Source organism: Diabrotica undecimpunctata, chromosome 6 (assembly GCF_040954645.1).
Source record: "Diabrotica undecimpunctata isolate CICGRU chromosome 6, icDiaUnde3, whole genome shotgun sequence".
NCBI lineage: Eukaryota > Metazoa > Arthropoda > Insecta > Coleoptera > Chrysomelidae > Diabrotica > Diabrotica undecimpunctata.
Genome location: NC_092808.1, coordinates 28,419,561 through 28,447,391, shown reverse-complemented (window position 1 = coordinate 28,447,391; position 27,831 = coordinate 28,419,561). Strand labels below are relative to the sequence as shown.

Sequence of the window (27,831 nt, the reverse complement as noted above, 5' to 3'; positions counted from 1 at the left end):
ATTTCACACTAAAATGGTGCCTTCCGAGGTCTCTCTTTTTCACTGAATATGAATATATTTTCAGTTCCTCTTTGTCGTCGTGATCTAGAGAAGATCGCCATTCCACGAGCTGTCTGATTCCGGCTTTACACAGATGCTTGCTGCTTACTGTACGCATGAACTCAACGAGAAGAAAACGAGGAAACAGCCATGATGAGTCACATGACTTCTATCTGCTCATAGATTGGAAAGGCGGATTTAAGATGCCTTGAAAATAAAACCAGTAGAGTGATGAGACGTTCTGAAAATAAATACAATTTTTAGCTGTTTTGGCGTACAAAACTTTATTCTAGACCTGAAGAAATATTAACATTTTTAATAAAATAAAAACATCGAAAAATCAAAATTTTGGAAATAAGCTCTTTATATGGTCATATAATAAAATAATGTATTGGTGAAGTAGTGAGTTATTTAGATATAGAAAAAGTTAATAAATATAAGCGCCTACTTCCTTACATAGTAGTCTTGGTTACAAACTATACTTGTACAGAAAAGGTTTCATATTTTTGTGTTGTTTTACATTTTTTTAATATATACCTTAATAATATACAATATTTGTTTATCATAATTGTCCCATATTCTTAATAAATGCAATCAGACACTTGAAAACATATATTTATGGATAAAAACACAAAAATAAGCCTTCTAATTGTGTGACTTAAAAAGATTCCCAATCTCTGGGACATATTATATTACAGATAAGGCTTAAACATTATTTAAGAATATTGGTAATATTCCAAATGTACATATTGGCAGATTTGTTGATGTTCATGAGTGCAACAAACATTATTCAGTGGTGCGACTAAATTCCTTCAACGGGTTAACTTGATACGCTGTATATGTCTTGGTGTGCCTCTTTTTTTTGTAAATGTAACAGGACGTCACACCAACGAGAATCAAAATTCCAATCACAATTCCGATAACAATGTATATGATTATTTCCTTTTCTTCTTCAGGTTTCATAGCAGCATCATTTCCTATGCCATTATTGTATAAAATCTTGTTTGTTACCGTTGATATGGTAGATGTCACGTTACTCGAGAATGTAGTACCAGCGTTACTGTTTGAATTCATGACGTCAGGTATAATTTCTGTAGTGTTTTTAACACCACCTCCTATTCCGTGGGCGAATGTGGATGTTACATCAATTACCTTTTCAGTTACTGTCTCGGTAACAGGTTTTGTAATAAAATTATGTATAGTTGAAACTGCTTCGTTTATTTTTATAGTTGTTGTTTTTGGGTGAATAACTGTAGTTAATATTTCTGTAGTGGAGTCAATTAACGTCGGTTCAGTGATAGCAAAGTCTGTAGTGTCCTCTTCTATGGTTGTTACTATACCGTGTGATTGACGACTTGTAGATGTTACGGTACTTGTAGGTGATAAAATATTTGTAATTATGTCCGAAGCCGTGTTGATTGATTTGCCAGCCGTTGTTTTAATCGTTGACATGGTTTGATCAAATATGTTGCCAGTACTTGATGTAGGCACTACCTGATTAATAATATTGGTAGGCGTTTTTACTACAGTCCCTCCAGTATTTATAATATTGTGTAAGGTATTGTTAACATTTGTTACTGCCGAGTCCAATATGTTGGTGGAATCTGGTGAGGGTACTACTCCAGTAAGTATCGTGCTGGGTGTTTGTAGTATATTTGCCCCTGCATTAACTATATTGTGTAATGTGTCATTAGTACCTGTTATTGTTGTGTCCACTACGTTTCCGGATGTGGGAACTACTCCTTTAACTAACGTGCCAGGTTCTTGCAATACATTTGCGCCAGCATTGAATATATCGTGCAAGGTATTGTTTACACCTGTCACTGTTGTGTCCAATGCTTTGCCTGACGTGGCGGCAGCTCCTTTAAGAAAATTACCAGGTGCTTGCAATATATTTGTGCCGGGATTAAATAAACTATGCAAGGTATTGTTAACACCTGTCACTGTTGTGTCCAATGTGTTGCCTGTCGTAGTGACAGCTCCTTTTAGTACTGCGGCAGGTGTTTTTAATACATTTGCTCCGGTATTAAGTATATTGTCCAATATATTACCGTTTCCTGGTGGATTGTCTACCGTTGGTTTTATTGATAAATCTGGTAATAAGGATTTCGCTTGTCCCAATAAATTCCCTGGTAGCTAAAAAAAAAAATAAAAGTTAGATAGTTTTAAACACATCAATTAAAATATGAAATGTATAATTTGTTTTCTGGCTTATAACTATATAGCTAACTAATTTTGGAATAATGGATTACTATTTTAATATCCAATAAAAATAACAATAATAATAATATTATAAATAGGAAAATGATATGTACAAATATCTCGGAGTAAAGCAAGCGCGGAAAATTGACCATAAACAAATAAAAACCGAACTAACTTCCGAGTTCGTACGAAGAGTAAGACAACTAAATCGGTCATATCTTAATAGTAAAAATTTGTTTAAGGTATTAAATACGTACGCCTGTTCCGCGCTGAGCTACTCATTAAAGTAGACAAAAACGGATATAAAGGGTCTTCAGTGGAAAGTAAGAACACTTCTCAAAAGGCGCAAAAACACCATCCACGTAGTGCAATAAAGAGAACAACATTACCGCGATATTAAGGGGGAAGATGACTTATGGACATATGTGAGCAATTGGATAAACAGGTTGCTAATTTAAGAACTTATTTTCAGGTGCAGGCTGAGCCATCTACCTTACATCGAGAAATTTGCACAGTAGATGACACAACGCCGTTTAAACTGAGGGAAACTGAGAGAAAAGAAATACACATATACCACCTGACCAAGCAAGAAAAAATGCGCACCTGGATGAGTAAACCTCTGCATGGGCGAGGTCTCAATGAGATCAGCCAAGAATATGTCGAGAATACAGCATTGAACTTTTGGTTGACATCAGGAAAGATGTTTCCCGAGACTGAGGGCTTTCTACTTGCCATTCAGGATCAGGTTATTCCAACTAAAAATTATCAAATATATTGTTAAAGATCCTCAACTCCAAAATGACAAATGCCGATATGGCTGCCAGGTGTTTGTCGGAATTGATTATAAAGATCTTTCTTACTGATCAGTAAGAAAGATTATCCACCAAGAACTAGCTGATAAACTGGGACTTCTTCAAACCTACCATCTTCCTTATTATCAGTACATCCCTGACAGAATGCTTGAAAATTAGAACTACAAGCTATACTGGGACCGCACTGTGCTCACAGACCAACCAGTGGCACAAAATAGACCGGATCTCATACTAGTTAATAAACTTACTAGGCAAACAATACTTATTGATGTGGCGATACTTAACACCAATATTTTTGCGTATTAAATACAACGAAAATATCGCCAAGTACAGAGATCTAGAAATACAAATTATTAGATAATGGAGAATGGAAAGTACCCAGACAGTACCTATTATTCTATCTAATATTGGTGTTATTCCCAAAAACCTCCTAGAGAACATAACACAAATGGGTCTAAATGAACATCTCTATAAGGGTATGCAGAAAGCTGTACTCCTCGCTACGTCCAGATTTGTACAAAAAGTTTTCGGATACACTCCAGCATATCAAGTCACCTCGATATGCTGGATAACACAGAAAGAGTCCCACCAGAGCTCAAACCTTTTGATACCGTAGGTATCTGCGATGAGTGAATTTTCCCCTTAGAGGAAGCGTGAGCCGTACGGCTAAATCTGGAAATAATTTTATTTCCAGAATATTTTAATAATATTTATTTCTATGTCTGGATTCAGTTGGTCCGTTATGACAGTTAAAAAATGTATGTAATTTTTGAACTTTTTCAATTTGGACTTCATTTAATTAAAGCTCTGCATCAGGATGTGGGTTAAAGCTATAGACTAAAAATTGAGTTTTGTTTGAGTTTATTTTAATTCCCATGTTCTCTCCTACTTCGTGAATAAACCGAGCAGAGTTTGGAGACCTTCAATATTTTCTGACAGAATTACTGTACCATCCACGTATCTAATTATATTAAGTAGTTCCCCGTTGATTTTTATTCCATTTGGTTGTGACCAAAGTGCATTTTTAAATAACGGGTGCGACTAAGCTTTGAACAGTGTTGGGGACAAAATACAACCTTGCCTGACTCCTCCTTGTATGGAGATTTCGTCGCTGTAGTTATCTCCAATTTTTACTATAGCAGTTTGATTCCAGTACAGATTTTTAATGACACGAATATCTTTGTCATCTCTTTCTACATTTTTTAGCATCTGCATTAAATATACGTGCTGTACTCTATCGAATGCCCTTTCGAAATCCACGAGGCATGCAAATACATATTTTCTTTGATCTCGGCATATTTCCGTATGTCACAATTGATCGGAAAGTCAGGATGAACATTGTCGAATACTGGGGCCTATTTATAACAGTTGGCTCCCGAAAAAGCAGCCTATCTGTTTACCTGCCTTAAAACCTGAAGTTGTCAGCAACCGTTATTATCTCAAAGGAGGATTTCATAGCAGTGTTACTATTAAAATGTATATGAAATGTATATTGTGCCTGTAAATGTATAACATGCATGCTATAGTATTTCTTTTGAAAATGTAAAAGATTTATGTTTTTCCTATACTTATGTCAATATAAGAAAAACATGACTCATATTGTTATCGCACTGCCCATGTTTTATTACTGTAGTAGTGGCAGCCATTAAACATATTTCATTTAATTAAATATTGTTTTATTTTATTGCTTATAAACAATTATATTTAACGCCAGTGACTATTCTTGTGAAATGAGAGGAGGTGAGAGGCGAGAAGATTCTGAACGACTCGTTTGATAGACATAATGACAGTTGGAATCGGTATATGTTTGATACCGATCATGTAACCTTAACGTATTTTGTTTGTTTTGGTTTTCTCTATGATAGTGTATCACAATTTGACTAAAAAATAATAATAAATTTTTTTTTGACTGGAAAAAGTCGAAATAAAGGTCAATTTTTGAACAATTTTTTCAAATGTCCGCCACTTTTTTAAGAATTTTTATTTTTCTGGTAAACTGTCACGTAGAGACACTTCTTTTTAAAAACCCTTTTCGAGGCGAAAAACTGTCCGCCATGGAGCGGTAATTTTTGGACAAATCTTTAAATGCAGGAACAATGTAAAAGAAATTTTTTAATCTTCAAAAGTTGAATAATAATATAAAAAAAAATTTATTGTCATATTTAATAGATAAGATAAAAAAAAAATGTTGAAAATGTGATATTTTTTAGTATTCTGGACGGCAATAGACCTATAGTTCCACTAGCAAGAATATTGTTATAATTCTTACGCTTGTTACAATTCTGAGGCTTTTAGATCAAGCTCATTCCAACAAGCCTTTTAAGGTATATCAACAGCCCATTCCCATGACCATCTTCTATGGTTTTTCTTTTTAAAAAGCTGTTTATTGGATAGATATTATTTTCCAAAAGGAAAGTTAACAGTTGTTTGCCTCTATCATTTCTGCATTCGCTTGCAAAATTTCCCAATAATATTTCAGAGGTGTCTTCCTTAGTGCCTATTTTGGCGTTGAAATCGTCACCTATTATTAAGAAGTGGTCAGGATTTTCCTTGATTGCACAGCATATTTGATCGTAGACTATTTGGACTTCTTCGTCTGGATGTCCTGTAGTAGGGGCGTACACTTAATGATCTTTAGGATATATCTTAGGCTTATTTTGATGTGTAAGTAGACCATCCTTGTTGAGATTTGGATTGACACAATTTGTTAGCAATTCTTTTGTGAATAAAAAAACGACACCTTGGATTATCGATTCTTCTTCTTCTTCTTATTTGTAGTACCATGAATGGCCTGATGGAAGTTTGATAAGATTCTTCGTTTTCTCTTACTTCTCTAATACTCACGATATCCCAATTTACTTTTGAGAGTTCTTCTTCCATTTCTTCGAAGCTTTCCTCGGTAAAGAGTAACCGAGTATTATATGTGGCGATGTTGAGGTTTATTTTGTTGACGCACTTTGAGTACGGTTGGTTTACAGTGGTCGGGTTTTTGGCATTTAAACACCGTGCTTGCCTTGCATGTTGGCGAATATTCATATTTATTCCCACGAGTAGCTGAGGATAAATACAATTAAAGTCAGAAAACTGCAATATCTGGGACATGTCATGAGGGGCGAGCGTTATAACTTGTTGCAATTAATAATGCAAGGAAGAATACAGGGTAGAAGGAGTCGCGGAAGAAGATGCATCTACTGGTTGAATAATTTGAGAGCTTGGTTTAACTGTACTTCTGCTGTATCTGTACCTCTTTAGGGCAACGGCGTCGAAAGTGCGAATTGCCATGATGGTTGCCAACCTCCTTCACGTGTCAGGAGATGGCACGTGAAGAAGAAGAAGCTGAGGATCGTTGATCGATTCCTATAGAGCCCCACGTACAGGAACAAGGCTGATATTCAATGGAATTCTGTCCAGTGTCCTTTTTTGCATCTGGTTTTCTTCATATTCTTGTTAAGTAGGATGGGGAGGGAAAGAATGTGTATATAGGAATTTTATGAGTCGTGGCATGGTTCCCCGAAGAGAAATTTTTCAATACGTGTCTTAATGTCTTTGGTTTCGTCTACATTTGATTACGCCACTTCTTTTTCGGTTTCTTACTGTATTTTTTGTAATTCTCCTTAGTTCGCCGTTTCCAATAGCCCTTGTATTGTGGATGTGTCGGCTATTTTTCTGATGCATGCTTTATTGTTGTTCTTATATTGTCCTTATAAATTCTTGATTTTATCTCAGTGTTAATATGTCAGTTTCGCCACATAATAGTATAAAGGCATCCCGCCAGTCTGTTTGCTTTTGGTGCTTGATCTTTCACTCCTCTGTACAGGTCTCCATACCTTGACAGTCTAATTCCAAGGTATTTTATTTCCATTAATTGTTTAATTCTGATGCCATCGATATTTAATTTATGTCTGGTTGGCTCTTTACTGGTTACTACTCTTTTGGTTTTCTGCGTTGAGGTCATCAATTCTTTTGCTCTTGAATTCGATGTATGGATTAGTCTTGGTACTATTCTAAATTCAAACTTGTTGTTTTGGCAGATGTTTTCAATAGTTTTTATGATATCTTTGAGACGCACTCATCTCTGTTTGCAGTTATTTCTGGAGTTTCTGATTTGAACGCCATTTGTTTTCTCTCTGCATACAGTTTTTTTTTAGATAATTCATGTATCTTTTTGTGTGTTTGGGGTCTACTACTTCCTTCATCCCCGTTCTTTGACCTTGCATGGCCCTGCATGTATTTAGCTTCTTATTGTGTAGTAATTGTCATATATTTTTGTTGTGTCTTTGTTGACGTGTGTTCTACGTAAGTGCATTTCTTTCCTTTACAATTTTCCTTTACTTCTGTAAAAAAACATGGAGTGATTCGCCCTGAGAACAATTTATTTACATATATCTTTCTTTAAAAACTTTCTTAGCTGAGATATTTGATTTAATTTTTGGCCACCTTTTGGGTAACTCCATTAATTTACACTTATTTTATGTATGCTACAAAAGTTGGTCAGAAGGTCTCCGTTTTCATTTTTGATATTGTCATTAGATCGTTCTTTTACCCCTGGCAGTATGTTATCGTCAACACGGCCTTTAAAATCAGCCGTAATGATCAGAATATATTATTTTGTGAGGTCAAGCTCATTGTCTTCTTCTTTGGCTCTATAATCCTATGTTAGTTTTGGCCTATTTAGCAATATTCTTCCATTCTGCCCTGTTGGCTATTTATTTTTCTTAATTTCCTGATGCTCATGGCTTTAAGGTCCTCTCTATATCGTCTATCCATCGTTTATGGGGCTGTTTTCTTATTCTTTTTGGTTTCCTATTTAAACTACTGTTACTATTCGATTATCCGGTATTCGTTCTAAATTAATTCTCTGCATTCCATTGGTACAATAGGTTGGTCCAAATATCTTTCTTAGTTATTTTGCAGATAATAATAACTGCAGAATCTTAGCTTAGAGTCTCATTTCAGGTATTTGCCTTTTATTAAGTCTTCGTATGAAGAGGTTCTGGAACTATCTTTTTGTGGCGTTTGTAATAAACCACAATTGATTGTAATTAGAATTTCATTTTAAATTTGTGTTTGGAAATAGTTTTCAGAAAATTTATATATTTATAATTTATATTTAACCGGTAAACCAATTGTCAACTGTCAAACCTGACAATTGACTTACTTAACCTCGATCTTGTCATATTTTGAGTGGCTCACTGAAATTTCCTATTCGCTCCGTGCGTGACCATGGTAGGGGCACCTTGAAACGATGCCAGCGTGCGTAGCGGGGAAATATGACAAAATTGGAATCTTTTTACGCATAAATTTTATCAAAAATGTGTGCAAATACACGTTACGTATTTAATTGTGCTAATACAGTATACTCCCTCTATAACGAACACGGTTATTACGAGGTTTCGCTTATAACGAGGTACATTAGATGTCCCGTGAAATTTCTATTGAACTATAACCCTCTATAGCGAGGTAAATTTGCTTATAACGAGAAAAAATAAGATGAAAAACGTTTTTTTTACGTTTTGGCCCGGCCGTAGCTATAAATAAATACCCTTTTTAACTGCGGGCCGCCCGCAATAAACTTCTTACAATTTATGATTCTTAGTCGGAAATGTAAAATTTATGATTCACAAGTGTCATTGTACGGGGTTGACCATTCACACCTAATAATATGGGTCCTAATAGACAAGATGTGGAAAGTGTTTTAAAGGTTGTCAGAAACTTTATCCAAGGACAAAACGCAAATGAAGAAGCATAAAACTGTTTCACATCTTTAGGAAATATGATAGATAGAATACTGGACAATTTAAAGCAGCCAAAAATGACAAAATAACTTTATACGCTTTATACATATTTAAAGAATACAGATTTTTTGTTTTAACGTATATCATTGACAGTAAAAGTAAACAACTCTTTTTTGTTTTAATGCGTTTCATTGACAATAAAAGTAAACAACTTTGTTTTAAAAACGCCATTCAAACAATATTTATTAGCATCTTATATTGCTCCGAATGGCTTCACTATAGAAAGTTAATGTTTTAGAAAACTACATATTCATATGTATGCACAGTATTATTGTTGTTGGATATAACGAGATCCGCTTATAACGAGGTAATTAGTCTGCCATTTCAGTTCCCGTCATAGAGGGAGTCTACCGTAATAGCAAAAATAGTAAGTGTAGTTTTTAAAGGTTCCCAAAGATTACATATAAATTAGAGAAAAGAAAAAGATGGATCCGTGCTATTAATATGAAAAAGTAAATATCACATAACCTCATTTTTATGCAATTGAAATAGGAGATATTTAAATAATTTACCTTAAATGATATTTTATAAGGCTTCAAGCTAACTGCAGAGCGCCTGATGACTTTAACTTTTATATAATACCTTTTACTATTACTGTTTTTAATTATATGCTCTTTCATGTAAAAAACTTGATTTGCCAGTACTACATTTTCCCTTTCTTTTCCGTTTGGGGTTAAAAATATGTATTATAGTGAATTTTGAGAAACCCAGTTTTTAATACTACATTTATTTTGTACATAAACTGAAAAAATATAATTAAAAAGTTAATTATTAATAATTGTCAATTTCGCCTGTATTTAACAATGTCAAACATATGTCATATGTTTAACCTGAAAATTGGTAGGTCCAAAACAGTCAGATGAAGGCGGTAGGTGTCTCGTCAGTCACGCACGGAGCGAATAGTTCTTCGATTTCCATTCCGGAAATCGTTAAAAAAAATTTTAATTAAGATTATTAGATAACATGTAAACCAATTTGACAGTTGTACTTTGCCTCCATCTTGCAATATTTTGAGTGGCTCACTCAAAACATGGCTATTTGCCTATAAGTCCTAGGCCAAGTAAGTCAACTGTCTAATTGGTTTATATGTTAAATCTAATAATCTTAATTTATAATTTTTTTTAAACACGACTTTGGGTTTGGAAATCGAAACGTTAGAACAAATGTAAAATCTAACTCATTGCAATGAATTGTGGGTTAATCCCATATAAAACAATATTTAAAGTCTTTTCATGTATAAAAGTACTTATTATCGATAAGAATCCGTGCTTGTATTTCTTTACTGACGTTATTCCTGTCATTTGTTATTGAACCCAGGTAGGGAAAGTCCGGATAAGCGAACAATTCGGACTTCAGATCAACACCGGAAAAACAAAAATAATAATCGCAGACAGAGCAAATAATAATCTACCACACATACACCAAGTGTCGAATTTCGAAGTGGTAGACAGATTGATCTTCAGAAATGATGCAACAAATGAAGATTGCTCTTTAGAAATCAAGCGTAGACTAGCAATGGCCCTAACTGCAACAGCTAAATTGATTTAAATAGGGAAAGACCGAACAATAACAAGGAATATTATGCCCAGGTTGGTAAATGAAACATGGACGCTCAAAAAAATCGGTAGGAGTAAGATCGAAGCCTTCGAAATGTGAGTCTATAGAAGAATTCTACGCGTGTCCTGGACAGAACATAGAACCAACCTGTCAATTCTGGAAGAGCTTCATAGAAAAGACAGGCTATAAAAAAAGTAAACCGAGTATACCTAATTTACGTCTACCACATAGCTAGAAGAACGGGGACCATGCAACTATTGGTAGTAGAATGAAAGGTAGAAGACCAAAGACCAAGAGGAAGATCTCCAACACGATGGGTAGACCAACTGAAGACTCTGGTGGGTAAATCCCTACATGAAGCCGGTCATATGGAACAGGATCTCACCCAATGGAGACATCAAGCTAATTTAGAGTATGACCATGCCCTGACAAGAGGTCAAGAAATGAGGAGGAGGAGGGAAAGCTGCAGGCATATTCGTAGATATTATTCTTAATGTTTAGGTTCTTATGTCGACCATATGTTTTGTTCTCCATATATTTGTATTCCTTTTGTTAATATTTAGGCCACGTTTAGTGGTTTATCGTTTCAGGTCTGTAGTTTTTTAGCCCAACATTCTTTTGTTGCCGCTTATTATGTCAGTGTCACCTGCCAATGCACATATTTAAAAATATCTTGTATTTATATAGCCTGTGATATATAATTTTCTAATAATGGTTTTCAAAGGTAGCTTGAAATGAACTGGTGATTAGGCATCGCCGTGCCAACTCCATTTGAGTATCAAATAGTAGTTCTAACTAACACTCGAGCAGGTGAGGTTGACATTTGGGTTGTAATGTTCTCGTTTATTGTATTTTGGAGGTTTTCGTAGTGTTGTTCGTACCAATTTTCATGAATTTCATCATTATAGATGAAGAGCAAAGAACACTTGGTGGTGAACACTTAGGACATGTTTATGAAGACGATGTATATCGGAAAAAGAAACTTATGGAGAAATGTAGTTAGCAAAGCCGACCCCGTACGGGGATAAATGCAAAGAAAATAAGTGTTTGCGAATTCGTATGTTTACATACCTGTGAATATTATTAGTGAAACCAGGAAATATGCACGAGTTAAATATTTTAATTTTAACATATTTTGCTTAAAGTACATATATAAAAATATTTAGCAATATATTGATGTTATGAACTGCTATTATCTATTGTCTATTGAAGACGTCTAAACATTTCCTCTATTACATAATACATTCGATCATATTACAATCCAGCTGTTCTCTTAACTTATTAATTAATGGCGAGACGTAAGTTTGTTTTTACTGAATGTACTTAATCATGTTGTTTTTTCTTTATTTTTTTATTTTTTGCTAATTAGTTTTATATTTATATCGTATTTTTGTTCCTGATATTTTCTATTTATATCATTAAAATGGTCAGTTTTTAATATAGAACTAATAAAATCAATAATAAATATTTATTAAGATAACTTGATGGTGATCAGGAATTCTAGGGAAAATCGATGGAGTTAGTACCATCTAATGTTTGTTAATATTTAATCTGGTGATGAACGAATTCATAAAACTTTATATTGTTCTGAAGCTAGTTTCTTGTGGCATTTTAAAGTAATTACTAGTTAAATGGAAATAAGCCACAATTAAAGGTTAAAGTACGTTTATTGCCGTTTTAATTTCCACTTCGGAAATCGTTCTCATAATAAATCGAATAAAACAGAACAACTTAGAACGAGATCCTACAGCATACACAAGGAATAATACGAGGAAAATAACAATACCATATATAAAAGGATTATCAGAAAAACTTAAAAGGATAGGAAATAAATTAAAAATTTCAACAACATTCAAAAGCGGGATTAAATTTGGGCGTGTACTATAGAAATTTCATCACAGTGAGGGGAAGTAAAGATGATTTTCTAGAGTCCGCAGAAACTTTAATTTATATTAACATAACAATTAAAACGACAAAAAATTAAGTTAACTGTAATGTCAAAAAAATTAAGGTTGCAAAAAATTCAAAATAATTGTTGCAGATTTGTCTTTGGCATAAATAAGGAAATATGATCATGTATCAAGGAAATCAAAAGAACTTCAATGGTTATAAATAACTTATACAAATATCACATCGCCTCTTTGATATATCAAATTAATTCGTCGTCGAATCATATTTATTTAAGGAACAAGTTAGTATTTGGTGGAGATGCTCACAATCTGGATCTGAGATATCCTCACAGTCCTTTGCTGCCAAGATATTGACTAGCTATTTTCCAACGATCGGTTACTTATATGCTGTTTTAGTTTTTAATAGTTTATCAGTAAATTTATGAGTTAAATCTCTTGATTTCTTGAAACGGCCTTTAAGTTTCGAAAAATTGGATGAATTTTATAGCTATAAGTTTCAATATAAAGTTTAGATTTTTATTCAAAATTTGTGCAAATTTTACTTCTTAATGTTTACTAACAATGTAGATACGATTTTTAAAAAAAATAGTCCCTAACTTCGTTCCTATTGGTCATAGGTTTTTTTAAAAGTGAGTTTTTTAACCAGCTATCCAATGGTTGTACGTACAAGTCTGTAGCTTGAAAAATATAGAAGTTATTACAAATGTTAATAAGTAAAAAACATATCCCGTTTTTCAAACGTTTATTTTGTAAATAATTTCGATGAAAACGCAATATGCATTTAACTTCTGAGATAGTTTAAGTCTAAAGAATCCTATGAAATTTGCTAAATATTTTTAGCATCATTAATAGAGCAAGTTCAATAGTTTAAATATTTAGCCTCAGGGATAAATAAATTAAATAACTTTTAAACTATTTGACCGATCGGGGGGATTTTCGCACAAATTTAAAAGACTGTAATTTCTCGATGTTTAAATGTATTAATAACATTTTATTTTGTTCATAAAAAAATTAATAAAAATTATAAATTAGTGCAAAAAACTGCTTTTTTGCAAATATCTCCGTAAATTTTTATCAATTTTAATTTAAAAAACGGGAAAATAAAAAATAAAAAAAATGATATAAATATTGTTTATGTAAAATATAAGGGAAAAAACTTATAGACAAAAAATCAAATTGTGACCATAAATTATTGTTTAAAAAAAAACCCAAGGTAAAAATACGAGTACCTTTTCATCTATTCGTCATCTAGTAACCCCCACCTCTGTCTTAAAAGCTTCAGCTATCTGCGAAAAATTTTGCCGTGAAATCGATGATTTTTGCATAACCAGACTGGGCTATCATGTTTGTAAACTTTTACAGACTAAATAAAGACAATTTAATATGATTCTATTATTATAAAACCAAGAAGTTCCAAACTGGTGGTGAAATAACAAAATAGATGAAACGGAAGAAATAGAAGGATACTTGCCAAATACTTGTTTCAGTAGAAGAAAAATTTTTTTTAATATCTATTGTAGTAAAAAATGATTCTACATTATCACTTATAAAGAAGAAATTTTAAAAAATGAAAAAAATGAAACAATACAAAAAGAAGATCATGAACCACTTTCAAGAAGCCATTCAAAGAGACCAACAAAACTATACAGAAAAGGCATCACAAAAACTCCAACAGTCCAATCGTCAGAGATTTGACCTCTAAAAAGCATACGAACAAGCTGAATTTTGCTGAGTATGTCAATTTTGGGACCCCAAAAAGTTGCAAAAATGTTTATTACTTTTACCCCTGAATTCCCACTAGAACGCCCCATCGGAGGGGGAGGGCACGGAAAGATTTACTAAGAATCTGTACGCCGTACAAAAAAATGTTTAAAAACTAAGAACAAGAAATTTCGATTTTTGAAAAATACCAATCAAGCTAGATGCACAAGAAGAGCAAAGGAGGAATACCGGACCCTAAGAAGGGAAGGAAAAAATTACATAGAAGAAGAAAAGGCAATTCGAAGAGGTTGCCAAAGCCAAGCCAATTGCGAAGAGGTTGCCCAAGCCATTTAAAAACTTAAAAATAATAAAGCATCAGAAACTTATCAAATTAGTAGTATCAAATTAGTAGTAGCTATACAAGAATGGTAGCGACGCCCTGCTACAAGCACTGTATAAACTTTTACTTCTTGTCTGGCAAAATGAGACCATGCCTTGTGAATAGTCTTAAGGCGTGATGTATTCGTTACATATAAAAGGCGATCAGCTCCAGTGTGATAACTACAGAGGTATAACCCTGTTAAAACTGCTTACTAGCAAATATTATCTACGAAAGGCTACAAGTTTACACAGTTCCCATAGTTGGAAAATACCAGGATGGATTTACTCCAGAAAAATCAACAATTGACCAGATTCATTCAATAAGACAGATCCTCGAGAAAACATTAGAATTTAACATTGAAACCCATCACCTATTCGACGATTTCAAGGTCGCATACGACAGTGTCAAGAGAACAGTACTATACCAATCAATGCGTGAGTTTGGTATACCAGAAAAACTTATCCAATTAACGAGAATGACAATGTCTATGACAATGTGATTATGAAAAGGCATTCGACACCATAGAACTTTGGGCAATAGAGAGAGCTATGAACAACTGCAGGATAGACTCCAGATACAGAATGTTCATACATAATATTTACAAGAAAGCTACAATGAAAATACAAATAGATGTGAAAACCAAAGCTATACCAATTAACAGAGGAATTCGCCAGGGAGATGTTATGTCACCAAATCTATTCACACTTAAACTGGAACACATGTTCAAAGACAGTAACTGGGCAGATAAAGGAATAAATGTTAATGGAAGAAAACTGAGTCATTTGAGATACGCTGATGACATTGTAATATTCGCTACAAGTTTCGAAGAACTACAGACCATGATGACGCAACTATTTCAAGCTTCGAAAAAAGTAGGTCTTAAGATAAACTTAGAAAAAACAAAAATAATGACAAATACACCGAACATTAGAGAAATAACGTTGAACGATATAAATATAGAAACAGTAAGCGAATACATCTACCTGGAACAGATAATGAAAGTTACCAAAGAAAATTAAACTGCCGAAATTACCAGACGAATAAGGTTAGCTTGGGCAGGATTTGGAAAACTGAGTTGGATCTTGAAAAGCACTAAAATAGAACAATATTTGAAAACCAGAATTTACGATCAGTGTATGCTCCCTATACTCACGTATGGTTCACAGACGTGGACACTCACCAAGTCTAATATGGATAAAATAGTAAAGGAACAAAGAGCGATGGAAAGATCAATGCTTGGGGTGAGACTTATTGACAAAAAAACAAACAAATGGATTAGAGGCAAGACCAAAGTAAAAGACGCAGGAGAATATGCTGCCAAATTAAAATTGAGCTTCGCAGAACACAATACCCGACTGAAGGATAAAATATGGAGCCACGAAATACAACAATGGAGACCATGGTTAGGAAAGAGAGTCAGAGGAAGACCACAAATGAGATGGACTGATGACATTAAGAAGATCGGAGGACACAACTGGAAGCAAGTGGTGCAAAATAGAAAACATTGGATTGATTTGGGGGAGGCCTATTTTAAAGTTGGATTACTTAAGGCTGAAGAAGAGAAGAAGAAGAAGAAAATGTCTAACTTAAAAGCCAGCGTTAGGATACAGGGAGAAAGTTCTCGATCCTTTGAGACAAAGCATGGACTCAGACAAGGGGATGTCCTGGCTTGCCTCCTATCTAACATTGACTTGGAAAAGGCAGTCCGAGACACACGAATTAGAGACATACCTTGGCTCGCTAGTGACCACTACCAATAAAATAAACGAAGAAATTAAAAGACGAATGAACCTTACAAATTTGGCATACTATGGACTTCAAAAACAATGTCACTCAAGAAATATCCAAAGAAAAACTAAAATTATTATATAAAAAACATTTCTGAGGCCGGTCCTCACATACGGGGCGGAAACATGGACTCTGAAGCAGAGGAATGAAACACTTCTGGGAATATTCGAGCGTAAGATATTCCGCAAAATATTTGGAGCTATAAACGATCAAGGGCAGTGGCGCAAAATATTTAATTTCGAATTATACCAACTCTTTAATGAGCCAAATGTCGTAGCGTTCATTAAAACACAGCGACTTTGATGGACCAGACACATAATGCCTGACAACATGATTGCTAAAAAGTTAACGACAGGAATACCTATAAGACGAAGAAGCAGACGCCGACTGCGAATTATGAGGTTTAGATTAAGTTGAGACCGACTTAGGGATACTAGAGATCAGAAGATGGCAACATGTTGCCAGAAACCGAACAGAATGGCGACTAATCTTAGAGCAGGGCAGAATCCACAGAGCATTGTCGAGTCAAAGATAATGATGATGATGATGGTGATGTGAAATGTATCTAAAACCGCAGAATTTAAACTTTTAAAGTACAAACGATCACACGTCACGGGAAAGGCCTTCACGAAGGCGGTATTGGGTGGAATTTCTAGATGAAGTTGTGTAGTTGCGAAAAACGTGCAATCAAAAAGAAGCAGTTTTAAACGTTTTAGATCGTTTGTAATGTGAAAGTTCAGCGTTTTTTATGCGTATTTCAAATGCCTCAAATTTGTTGCCAAAACACAAAACCGCAATTCCATAGCGACCAGTCAATGGAAGTAATAAATTCTATTGGTCTTTTGAAAATCAAAAAAATGGCAAAAATCGTGCAACGTTTTTTTATTTGTACACTAGGGTGGATCGATAATCACAAAATTTAAAAAAAAAATTGACAAGTTGATTTGGAATACCCACCAAAAGTTACCTTTAGTAAAGACAATAAAGAAGTAATATTACGATTTTCTGATAAAATTACATCTTCTGCCCTCTACCAGTCTTTGAAGAACGAAAAAAAATGTTGGATTATAATCTCAAAATTAAAAAAAAAAATAATTGAATTGGAATACTCACCAAAAGTTACCTTTAGTAACGGTAATAAGAAAGTATTATTACGACTTTTGGATAAAATAACATCCTGTCTCCTCTACAGGCTTTTCAAAAACGAAAAAAAAAATGTTGGCAATATTAAAAGAAGCCTGGTCCTGGCGGTCCTGGTTTGTTTAGTCAAGTCTCATCTGCGGGGATGCTGCGACTTTCAGTAATGTTTCAAAGTCCGCACGTCGCGCAAGTTTGCAGTTAGTTGTGAAAATTGAACACTTTTGTAGTTTTCGGTAATCGTATCGTAAAATATGAGTTCTCCAAAGATACGTAATACTAGACAATTGAGTGTCTGTTAACTGGTGTTCCTGCAGGTTTTAAAGGTAACGTACTTTCTTCGAAAGGCATAATTTAAAGTCTCCAAACTCAGGAAAGGAACCAACCTTTGAGATACCTAGCATACTGTCTGACAAAATTTTAAATACGTGACAGAAACCTTCAATTTCTACCATAACAAGAAAACGTGTTTTATAATATATATACACCATTATATACACGACCAATCAAGAAAAGGTTTTATGCAAAACTACCTGAAACTTTAAAGGCCATATATTTTGACGGAAGGATAAAACCTTCGTTATTAAAAATATTGAAGGCAAGCCATACAGAAGAACCGCACTCGAAGAGCATGTTTTATTAGTTCAAGAGCCAGGCTTTATATTTTTAGGTCACACAGTACCCCTTTCTGGATCCGCTCTAAGCGTTTGACAAAGTCTTTTTAACTTTTTGGAAAGTTATAGATATAACCTAGAAGAACTAGTGTCAGTAGGCTGTGACGGAACTGTGGTAAATACGGGAAGAAAAAATGGCGCAACTTCTCAACTATAGTTAAAGTTAGGACGCCCTTTACAAAGAATTGTCTGTCAGCTTCACGCTAATGAATTGCCTTTAAAGCATCTTTTTCAAAAGCTTGATGGTCAAACTGAAGGTACAAGAGCTTTTGCTGAAACTATAGGAAATCAGTGCATTGAAAGTGAAATTTGTGTCGCAATTTCTACAGGGGAATGTTCTGTCGATTTATTAAACCAAAGCCCTGGAAAGTTGAGTCATTCTCGATGGCTCACGTTGGCGAATCGCATTCTACGTCTTTATGTTAGTACTGAAAATCCAACATCAGAATTAAAGGAATTGGCCAAATTTATTGTCACGGTTTATGCTTCTTTATGGTTTCAGATTAAATGCAACTCATCATGGGTGAATGGTGCAAAGCATGTTTTACAAACAATAAAACGTAGTAGAGACCTAGAGCAAAATTTAAAAAGTGTTATAGACCCTGTAATTCAAAGAAATACCTATTTTGTACATCCGGAAAATCTTCTGCTATATATGCTGCATGACACTCGCCCGCATATAACAGAGCTTGCACTTGGTCGAATTCTTATTGCAAAAACTAAGGCCAACAATAATTCATCTAATATCCGACCTTTTATTATTCCACAAATTAATTTTAAAAGCATATGACCATATTGATCTGATTGATTGGCAAAACAATAAAATAACTTGCTCTCAATTGCTTCCAAATTTGAAAATATAGGATTTAAAAAATCTTATCTCTGGTTTTCCTGAAAAAATCATCGACATGGGTACATTTTCCTGTCACACCAAATCTGTAGGGAGATTCGTGAAGCTCATAACTGAAGTATCTTCATCAGTTGCTGGGTCACAAGAAAGAGACAGAAAAGGGACACAAGAGAGATATGCCAAAATTTGAGCCAAAAAAACTACAAACAAAAAATAATCAAAATTAAGAGGGAGGGTAGGGAGTTGGTAGAGGAGTAAAAATGACATTCAAAGATATTTCAATTAATTGGATATCATTTTTATAATAATAACATGTACTTATTAATTAACTTTTCAATTAAACTCACAAGTTCGTATTTTGTTATATTTTTTATTTTTTCAACCCCCGGGCAAAGGGCAGAAGATGAAGATTTTTCTAAAAATGGCAAATAAAGATTAGGTTTGTAATACCAATTGGCAACTTCTGCGCACTATTCCAAAACAGTTTTTGAAACTTCGATTTTTCGATCCACCCTATTGTACACCTTTATGAAAACTGACTTTATTTACGGTAAAATACAAATATTGCATACGAAAGCTTTACTCTTTACGGCTTACAGATTTGATTTTTTCCGTCCCCCCCCCCCCCTATGAGGGTGCGCTTTTGGGAGAACCCGGGGTAATAGTGGTCAACTTTTTTGCTCCTTTTTGGGGTCCCAAAATTGACATTCTCAGCAACACTCTTGTTCGTATGATTTTTAGAGGTCAAATATCTGACGACTGGAGTATATTTAAATTTAAAGGTTTGTGGTACTGGTAAGGAGAGAATTGACAAATGACAGATATCTATATCGTCAAAAGATGTCTACTTTGGAATATAAATCGATCTGTTTTAGCATTTTCACAAAATCCAGTGAATATTGCCGAATATCCGGGTTGACTCTTTTGAGTGACCAACCCTGTATGTGTATATAAATAACAATGTTAATAAAATCTGCGCAATATTGTTTTTAAAATTATTGAAAAATATTATTGTTGTAAAACAACATTACACTATTTCAACAGATTTGAAAGGTAACTGAATTTATTGGTCATAAAATTTTCATGGATGTATAATCGTAATCTCGATGACATTGATAACTTGAAAGAATTGAAAATGTTATTAAAATTTGGCTACTAAAACTGTATATAGCATAAAGCGTTACTAAATATTAATTGTATATCCACATCGAAAGTGTTCACATATTTTGAGTAATTGGACAAATATTGAGATATATTTCGTTACACCACTTTAAATAGTGTCACTTATGCATCATTTCGTTATTAATAACTGAAGAGGCATTTTTCATTTTGCCTTTATTGTCGTAAAATCTGGTTATATCTAATATATCTATAAGTCCTTTTTAAACCATCTCTCCACTTCATCTGTGGTCTTCTTTTTGGTCGTTTTGATTCCGAAAGTCTCCAGTACAGCACTTGTTTGTTCCATCTATCGTCCTTCTGCCTGATGTTATAGCCTGCAAATTTCCACGTTACGTCTTTTGCTTTTTCTATCTTTCACCTTCGTACCATTCAGTATCCACGTTACGTTTTCTGTTTTTCAAGCCTATTCCCAACATTCGCCTTTCCATCGCTCTCTGGGTCTTTACTAATTTATCCATGTTCGTCCTTGTCATTACCTTATGTCATAACTGATACCTTTCGAAATGCTGTTCATGCTAATCCTGTTCGATGTTTTAACTCCTCTTCGTCACTTCTTACCAGGAAGATATCACTGGCATATTCTAGATGGTTAAGATATTCTCCATTTATTCTTATTTCTTTTTCTTGCCAATTTAGTTTCTTAAATACATTCTCTGTGGCTTGTTTAAACAGGTATTATGTCACCTTGCCTTATTGCTCTATTCAGTGCTATTGGATCCGTAACTTCATGCATCGAATTGTGACAGGGATTTTTCAATCATCAAGAAACAACTAAAAAGACATGATAGGGTGTACACCTTATACGAGATAACCGAAATTATTATTACTTCTAGTAATATGATAGATAAGTTTACAGTCGAAGAAGTTAGCACAGAAGATATACTAGATTTCGAACATTGGTGACTAACCTACTATAAAGAGACGTGCATTTCTGAGGAAATAAGAGGAAAGCGTGTTCCTGTTAATGATAGGATAGATGGAATAGACTAAAGTTCCTTCATGCACTTTACTTATGGAACAGCTAAAGGTATGATTGTTTGTAGGTCTTTTATTTATGGGTTCATGGAACAAACCTATAAACATTTTAAGTAAATAATTAATCAACTGAATTTCCCACAATCATTTGTTATCCATACGGTAAAGTATCACTTAAAAAAGTGAAGCTCCAAGATATTGGTAAGCTGTTACCTTATATACTTGGTAGTATTAGACAGCTTTATGACGAATTCATGGAGTGGCTATCAACTGATAATCCCAATGTTGCAGAAGATGAACACGACATCCAGTAGGAGTAAACATGGCATTTTGAAGCGTTCAAAAAATGACTGAATATTTGACTTTAAAATTTTTACCTAAAATTTTATTTCTGTTCTGTAGGTTAAATATATTTTTCTTGAACAAAATGAAGATTTTTTTGTGTCATCTTAGGAATGTAAACAAAAAAGTTCTAAGTTGACAACATTTGAATATTTATATCATATATATATACATATTATTTTGCACTAGGAAATATCTAACATTTGTTCATATCAAACATTCATCAATTTTTTGGTATTAACATATTTAAAAATCACTTATACAGATTTATACAGTTTTCTCCAGTTTTCCGCAAAAATGGTTTTCATGACAACATTTTTGTTGACACCGATTCAATTATCATTCAATCCAAAATAAAAATTATCCTCAAAACACTAAAGCTGCAATACCTGGGACATGTTATGAGTGGGGAGAGATAATACATACTTCAACTGATTATACACTGAACCGCCTAGGCCAAAAAGCGTAGGAATAAAAATATCTGATGAGTGCGTAATTTGAGGTAATGGTACGAATGCACGTCAATCTAATTATTCATAGCAGTCGCGTCTAAGATCAAAATAGCAATGATGATTGCACAACTCCGTCAGAAAGATGGAACGTAAAGAAGAAGTCTTAGATTCAAAGACACTTACATTGTCGGCAATAATAAATAATTATACACTGGTATTGTAGAAAATGCTAATGAGTACAAGAATATATGATACAAATAAAAAGTAGAATATGTACCCGCAAATATAAGAGTCAAAAGCCTATAGAAAGGATCGACAATATATCTATACCAAAAGAGAGTACAGATGCAAATGCAAAGAGGAATGCAGAATGGAGAAGAAAAATTCAAATTGTTCTGAAACTATTTTCGTGTGAGATTTCTGTGTTAGCTACTATACTTCATGAGGTTTTATCTACTATTTTGATAGTCCAAAATGAAAACAGTATCCAAAAACAAGAGCACAGATTTAACACAGGGGCAAAGGCATTTAATATGATGTTCTTAACCCAGAAAACTAAAAAACAATTTTAAGAATTTATAATTTAACATTCAATATAACAAGGAACAAATCACCAAACGGTAGACGTATCTAGTATTGGCTACAGCACAAAATATGGAGTAACAACCTTCGATAGGGGTATAGATACCAATGTTCAAGAAAGGAGATAAAGAAGACCCCAACAATTATAGAGTTATAAATCTACTGAACACCGCACTTAAACTTACCACAAAAGCCCTAACCAACAAAATCAATAAATTAACAACTTTATCAGATGAACAACAAGGATTCAGATCCGGAAGATCCTGCGTAGGCACCGTATTTGTACTAAGACAAATCACAGAAAGGGTCATCGAGTACAATGTACCAGCATATCTATGTTTTATAGACCTCACAATTGCTTTCGATCGCATCCAAGTTGAAGACCTCTTACACCTACTGTATAAAAGAAACATCCAAAACATCTACAAACCCTCGAAAACATCTAGTTCCATAATCGATTACAGGCAAAGATAAATGGAAAACTAACATAGTGTATACCAGTACAAAGCGGAGTCAGACAGAGTGAATCGGTAAGCCCACTTCTCTTTAATACAATAATGGACGAAATAATACAAGCAGTACGTAAGGTCATGATCACAGAATGGAAAATAAAGAAATCCAAATATTGTGTTATGCAGACGACGCCGCATTAATCGCCGAGACAGAAGACGAGCTCCAAAGATTAACACACATCTTCAGTACAACAGCCAAGAAATAAAATATGATAATATCAGTAGAAAAAACCAGATGTATGACAACATCTAAATACCCACTACGATGTAAAATCGAAATTGATGGGAAAATAATAAAGCAGGAAGCAAGGTTTAGATATCTGAAAATAGATATAACTAGTTAAGGAGATGTTGAAGAAGAAGTACGACAACAAAGCTTAAAAGCAAGTAAAGCGGCTGGATTTCTTAATGACACAATCTGGAAGACCAAACACCTAAGACACAAAAACAAGAATCTTTAAAGCAGCAATTAGACCTATATATTAACATAAACGGCAGAGACAAGACCTGACACATTTAAAACGAGATGACTACTAGAAACAACAGAGATGAAAATACTTCGACGAATATCAGGGAAAAGTCTGTTGGATAGGGAGAGAAGCGAAAACCTAAGAGCATGCAATATAGAAGACACAAATGGATGGGTGACAAAACGGAAAGAGGAGTGAAACGAACACAGTAGAATGGAAGAGGACAGGATAGTACTAATAGATGAAAGAAGTATTGGCAAACCAAGAAAAAGATGGTGCCATAATTTAAACAATTTAGGAGGCTAATATTGAAAAAGAAACAGGCTTTAAAGCCTACATACAAGAAGGAAGAAGAACAAGAAGATAGGGGCATTAATACACCAATGAACAGAAATAATTGCTTAAAAGAAGGAAGAAGATAAAACAAACTCAAGTGAGATAGAATAAAACAGACAAAGGTTAATAAAAATATTATATATACTATCAGGTAAGACGAGTGTCAATAGATTGAAATAAAAGTAATAAAAGTAAAATAAGTTAAAAGTAAATAAATGATCTTCGAAAGATCGAAGAAAAATATATCTATAAGGATAACATTAAGAAAAAACATTAAATTAATTTCTCCGGAATCAAAAATTGTATTAAAGAACAATACAATTCATTCTTGTAGATACTGCAAAGTCTTTAACTTCTATTCGGTAAAGCAAATCATGATTCATGAAGCATTAACAATAAAAAGTTCAAAATTATTATAATAAATAACATCTTGTCACCAGATTTTTTAAACATTATGCTGTTCTAAAAGTTTTTATTGTTCTTTACGTACTTTTAGTTGTGTAATTTAGAGAGAAAAAACTCAATATCTCGGACCTGTGATGAGAGGCGAAAGATACATCTTGAAACTCATAATTCAAGGAAAAGTAGAGGGTAGGAGAAGCGTAGGAAGAAGATGCGTTTCCTGGTTGAAGAACCTGATAGAGTGGTGTGGTTGCAGCTCAAGGCAATTGTTCAGAGCAGCTGCCTCGAAGGTCAGAATAGCCATGATGATTACCAACCTTCGTCGCGGAGATGGCACTTAAAGAAGAAAACTCAAAACCATTGTACCAATACTTAAAACTAGGTAAGCCAAAACGGACAGCTAATATAGCTATGGTAGCAAAAAAAGTAGCAGAAGTATTTCGAAGAAATATATCAAGAAACGAATAGAGAAGAAAAAATAGAAACAATAACGAACACAGAACAAGATAAAGATGAAGAATTGACCTATACAGAAGTGAAGAGAAAATATGCAAACTTAAAACAGCGGGAGAAGAAGAAATATGTGCAAAACTTTATATGGAACAAAGAAATAATGCCTGGAGAATGGAAGAGGGGAATTATAGTTACAATCCCAAAACAAGGAGACCATAGAGCATGCAAAAACTACCGAGCAATTAATTTACTGAATGTAACATATAAAGTAATGACTGGTATAAGTAGAGACATACTAACAATGTATACAGAACAAAGCATAGGAGATTACCAGTACGGTTTTAGAAAAGGAAGATTCACGATAGACGCTATACATACGCTAAAACAAGTGATCGAAAAAAACATACGAGTACGACGGAGAAACACATAAACTTTTCCTGGACTTTAAATAGGCGTTTGACAAACTAAACAGAAGAAAAATGATCCAAGACTCACAAGAGAGAAATATACCAAATAAAATCATAAGAATGATAGAAATGACAATACGAGATTCCCAAGCAATAATAGACACCGGAAGAGAAAGAAAAGAACTAATAAAAATAAAAAATGGATTAAGACAAGGAGATGCGTTCTCAACGGTACTATTTATCCTATCACTAGATAAGATAATAAAAAAGCTGTCAAACGCAGAAACTATAAACAAGAATGCAGTACAAATAATAGGATATAGGACGATATAGCCGTAGTAGCAACAGATTAAAAGGCATTAAATACCTTCCAAGAAATAGAAAACGAAGCCAAACTGAGAGGACTGGAAATAAATGAAAACAAAACAAAATAATGAACTTAAGCAAGAAAAAGAAGACACAAATGACAGAACTCACACAGTTTTGAAGAAGTTGAAACATTCAAATATTTTAGAGTACTAGTCAACAGAAGAAATGAAAGTTTATATATGAAAAGAAGAATTCAAGTGGGAAATACAGCCTTTTATAGAAATAACAAAATGTTTTGAGATAAGAAGATAAGCTGAAACACAAAAATGAAAATCTACAAAACGACCATAAGACCATTAGTAGTATATGCTGCAGAAACATTTACATTAACAGCAAGAGAAGAAGAGCAATTGAAAGTTTTTGAGAGTAAGATTATCAGAAAAATACTGGGGCGAAAGAGTGAAAACGAAGAGGATGCAACACAATGGATGAATCACGAAATACAAGAATGGATGGGTCAAGATAACATAGTTATCTAGTTAGAGCAATAAAAACACAAAGAATTATACGGTATGGACACATAATGAGAAGAGAGAAGAGCAATCCATTAAGAGTTATAACGGAATGGATACCACCAGGTAAAAAAATCAGAGGCAGATCTAAACTGAGATGGAGACAACAAGTGGAAGAAGACTTAGTGAGTATGGAAATTAGAAATATCGAAAGGCCATTCAAAGAGATAGAAGAATAGAGAAAAGTAGTGGAAACAGCGAAGTCACACCAGAAACCGTAAAACCAAACCCAGAATGGGATGATCCCCACACAAAAAGGATATTCAAGTGAAAACAGCTTGAGCTTCTTCGGGATCGTATAGCTTGTATAGATAATTTAAAGAGAGAACAACGTAAGCCATGGAGATGAGACAGAATAAAAATAAGAAATAGTTATCACGAATAATATCCCCAAAGAAAGGAGATTGTCAACAAATGGAATATAAATGGATGAAAATGAAATAAAAAATTGACGAAAAATATATCTATTTGTATATAACAAACATTCAACAATAAAGTTAATTTTTTTTTAGAAGAAAGAAACATTTTTTTTAATAATAATTTATTTTTGGACACTAATCTATAAAATATTTTGTTTATTTGTTTTAGCAAAAGGGTTAGTGAACTGCGTGATAAATTCTCAAAGTTACGCCAAAATGTGCAAAAAATATTTAGAAGAAAACTTACTTGGAACGCCATTGCTACTGCACAACTGATAAACCGATGTAGAATGAGTTTGCTTGGGGAAAACTTATAATGTGTGGTAACTCGATACAAATTTTTATGCGTTTTTAACAAAACTTTATGGTAATTGGTTTTTATCGAAACTGAAAATTATGTGTGCACTCGTTTACAGCTACTTGACCTATAATATGTTGTTTGGACAAAACTTTTTGGTTTTATATAGTTTTCCGAATTTTTGTGCTCTCTCAATAACGAGTGCTGTTTTCCAATGAACAAATCGTGGTTTCTTATCAAAGCGTGTTTTAATTCATCCAAAGAAAATGTATAATTGGCCCAGTATTTAAAAATTTACGATAGCAATAAATTGTGTCATGTTCGTTTAGATTCGATGTTCAGTTTTTTATTTATTATTTTATTAGTATTTTTCACTATTTACATTTTTAATTCATCATACCCATTCTTACTTTATATAAGTCATCGTGTTTAATTCCTGTTTTTTTAAGCAGCTCCTGTGAAGTTAATTCCTAATTGTCCTCCATCTTTTAGATGGGGAAGAAGACCTGTAGGTCTTCTTTTTCATGCCTTTCATGCGTTTGTTTGACAGGTTTTTTATTATCTTGTCTAGTAATAGAATAAATAGTACCGTTGAGAGCGCATCTCCTTGTCTTACTCCATTTTTTATTTTTATTATTTTTGTTCTTTCTCTTTCGGTGTCTAATGTTACTTGGAAATCTCGCATTGTCATTTCTATCATTCTTATAATTTTATTTGGTATATTATTCTCTTGTAAGTCTTGGATCATTTTTCTTCTGTTTAGTTTGTCAAACGCCTGTTTAAAGTCTAGGAAAAGTATACACCTGTTTTTCCGTCGTACTCGTAAGTTTACCTCAATTCCTGATATGATTAATTTATTGCGTATTTTTGAAGTTATACTTCTATACGCGCGCTCCACGTTGGAAATTTGTACGGGAGTGAATCGGTGAAATCATTACATAATATGTAAGATAATGAGTAAGAGAGAGACAGAAGATATATTTTCTCTCTCTTCATCTCTCGAGAATAAAAATGTTCCTTTTGTATATTATATATTTAATATTATATATATCATATATACACCTGTTTAAAATACTCACCAAAGTCATAACTACTCGACTAACAAGGAAATTAGACGAATACCAACCATATGAACAGGCAGGTTTTAGAAAAGGCTATTCAACTTCCGATCACCTGTTAACCACAAAAATATTAATAGAAAAATGTAACGAATACATGTTTCCAGTTTTCCTAGCATTTGTAGACTACGAAAAAGCTTTCGATACCATAGAAC

At 33.7% G+C, this 27,831-nt stretch overlaps 2 protein-coding genes across 2 annotated transcripts in view; one reads left to right on the top strand and one right to left on the bottom strand.

Moving 5' to 3' along the window:
- LOC140443325 (nucleoporin p54-like) overlaps positions 1–27,831 on the top strand; it is a 124,072-nt gene that overhangs the window by 43,663 nt on the left and 52,578 nt on the right. The window lies entirely within an intron of this gene.
- LOC140443323 (uncharacterized) lies at positions 637–26,763 on the bottom strand. Its single transcript, XM_072534520.1, has 2 exons — positions 26,508–26,763; positions 637–2,175 (listed from the first exon to the last, which is right to left on the bottom strand). The coding sequence occupies exons 1-2, from the start codon at positions 26,517–26,519 to the stop codon at positions 826–828; spliced, it is 1,362 nt and encodes a 453-aa protein (XP_072390621.1). The 5' UTR covers positions 26,520–26,763; the 3' UTR covers positions 637–825.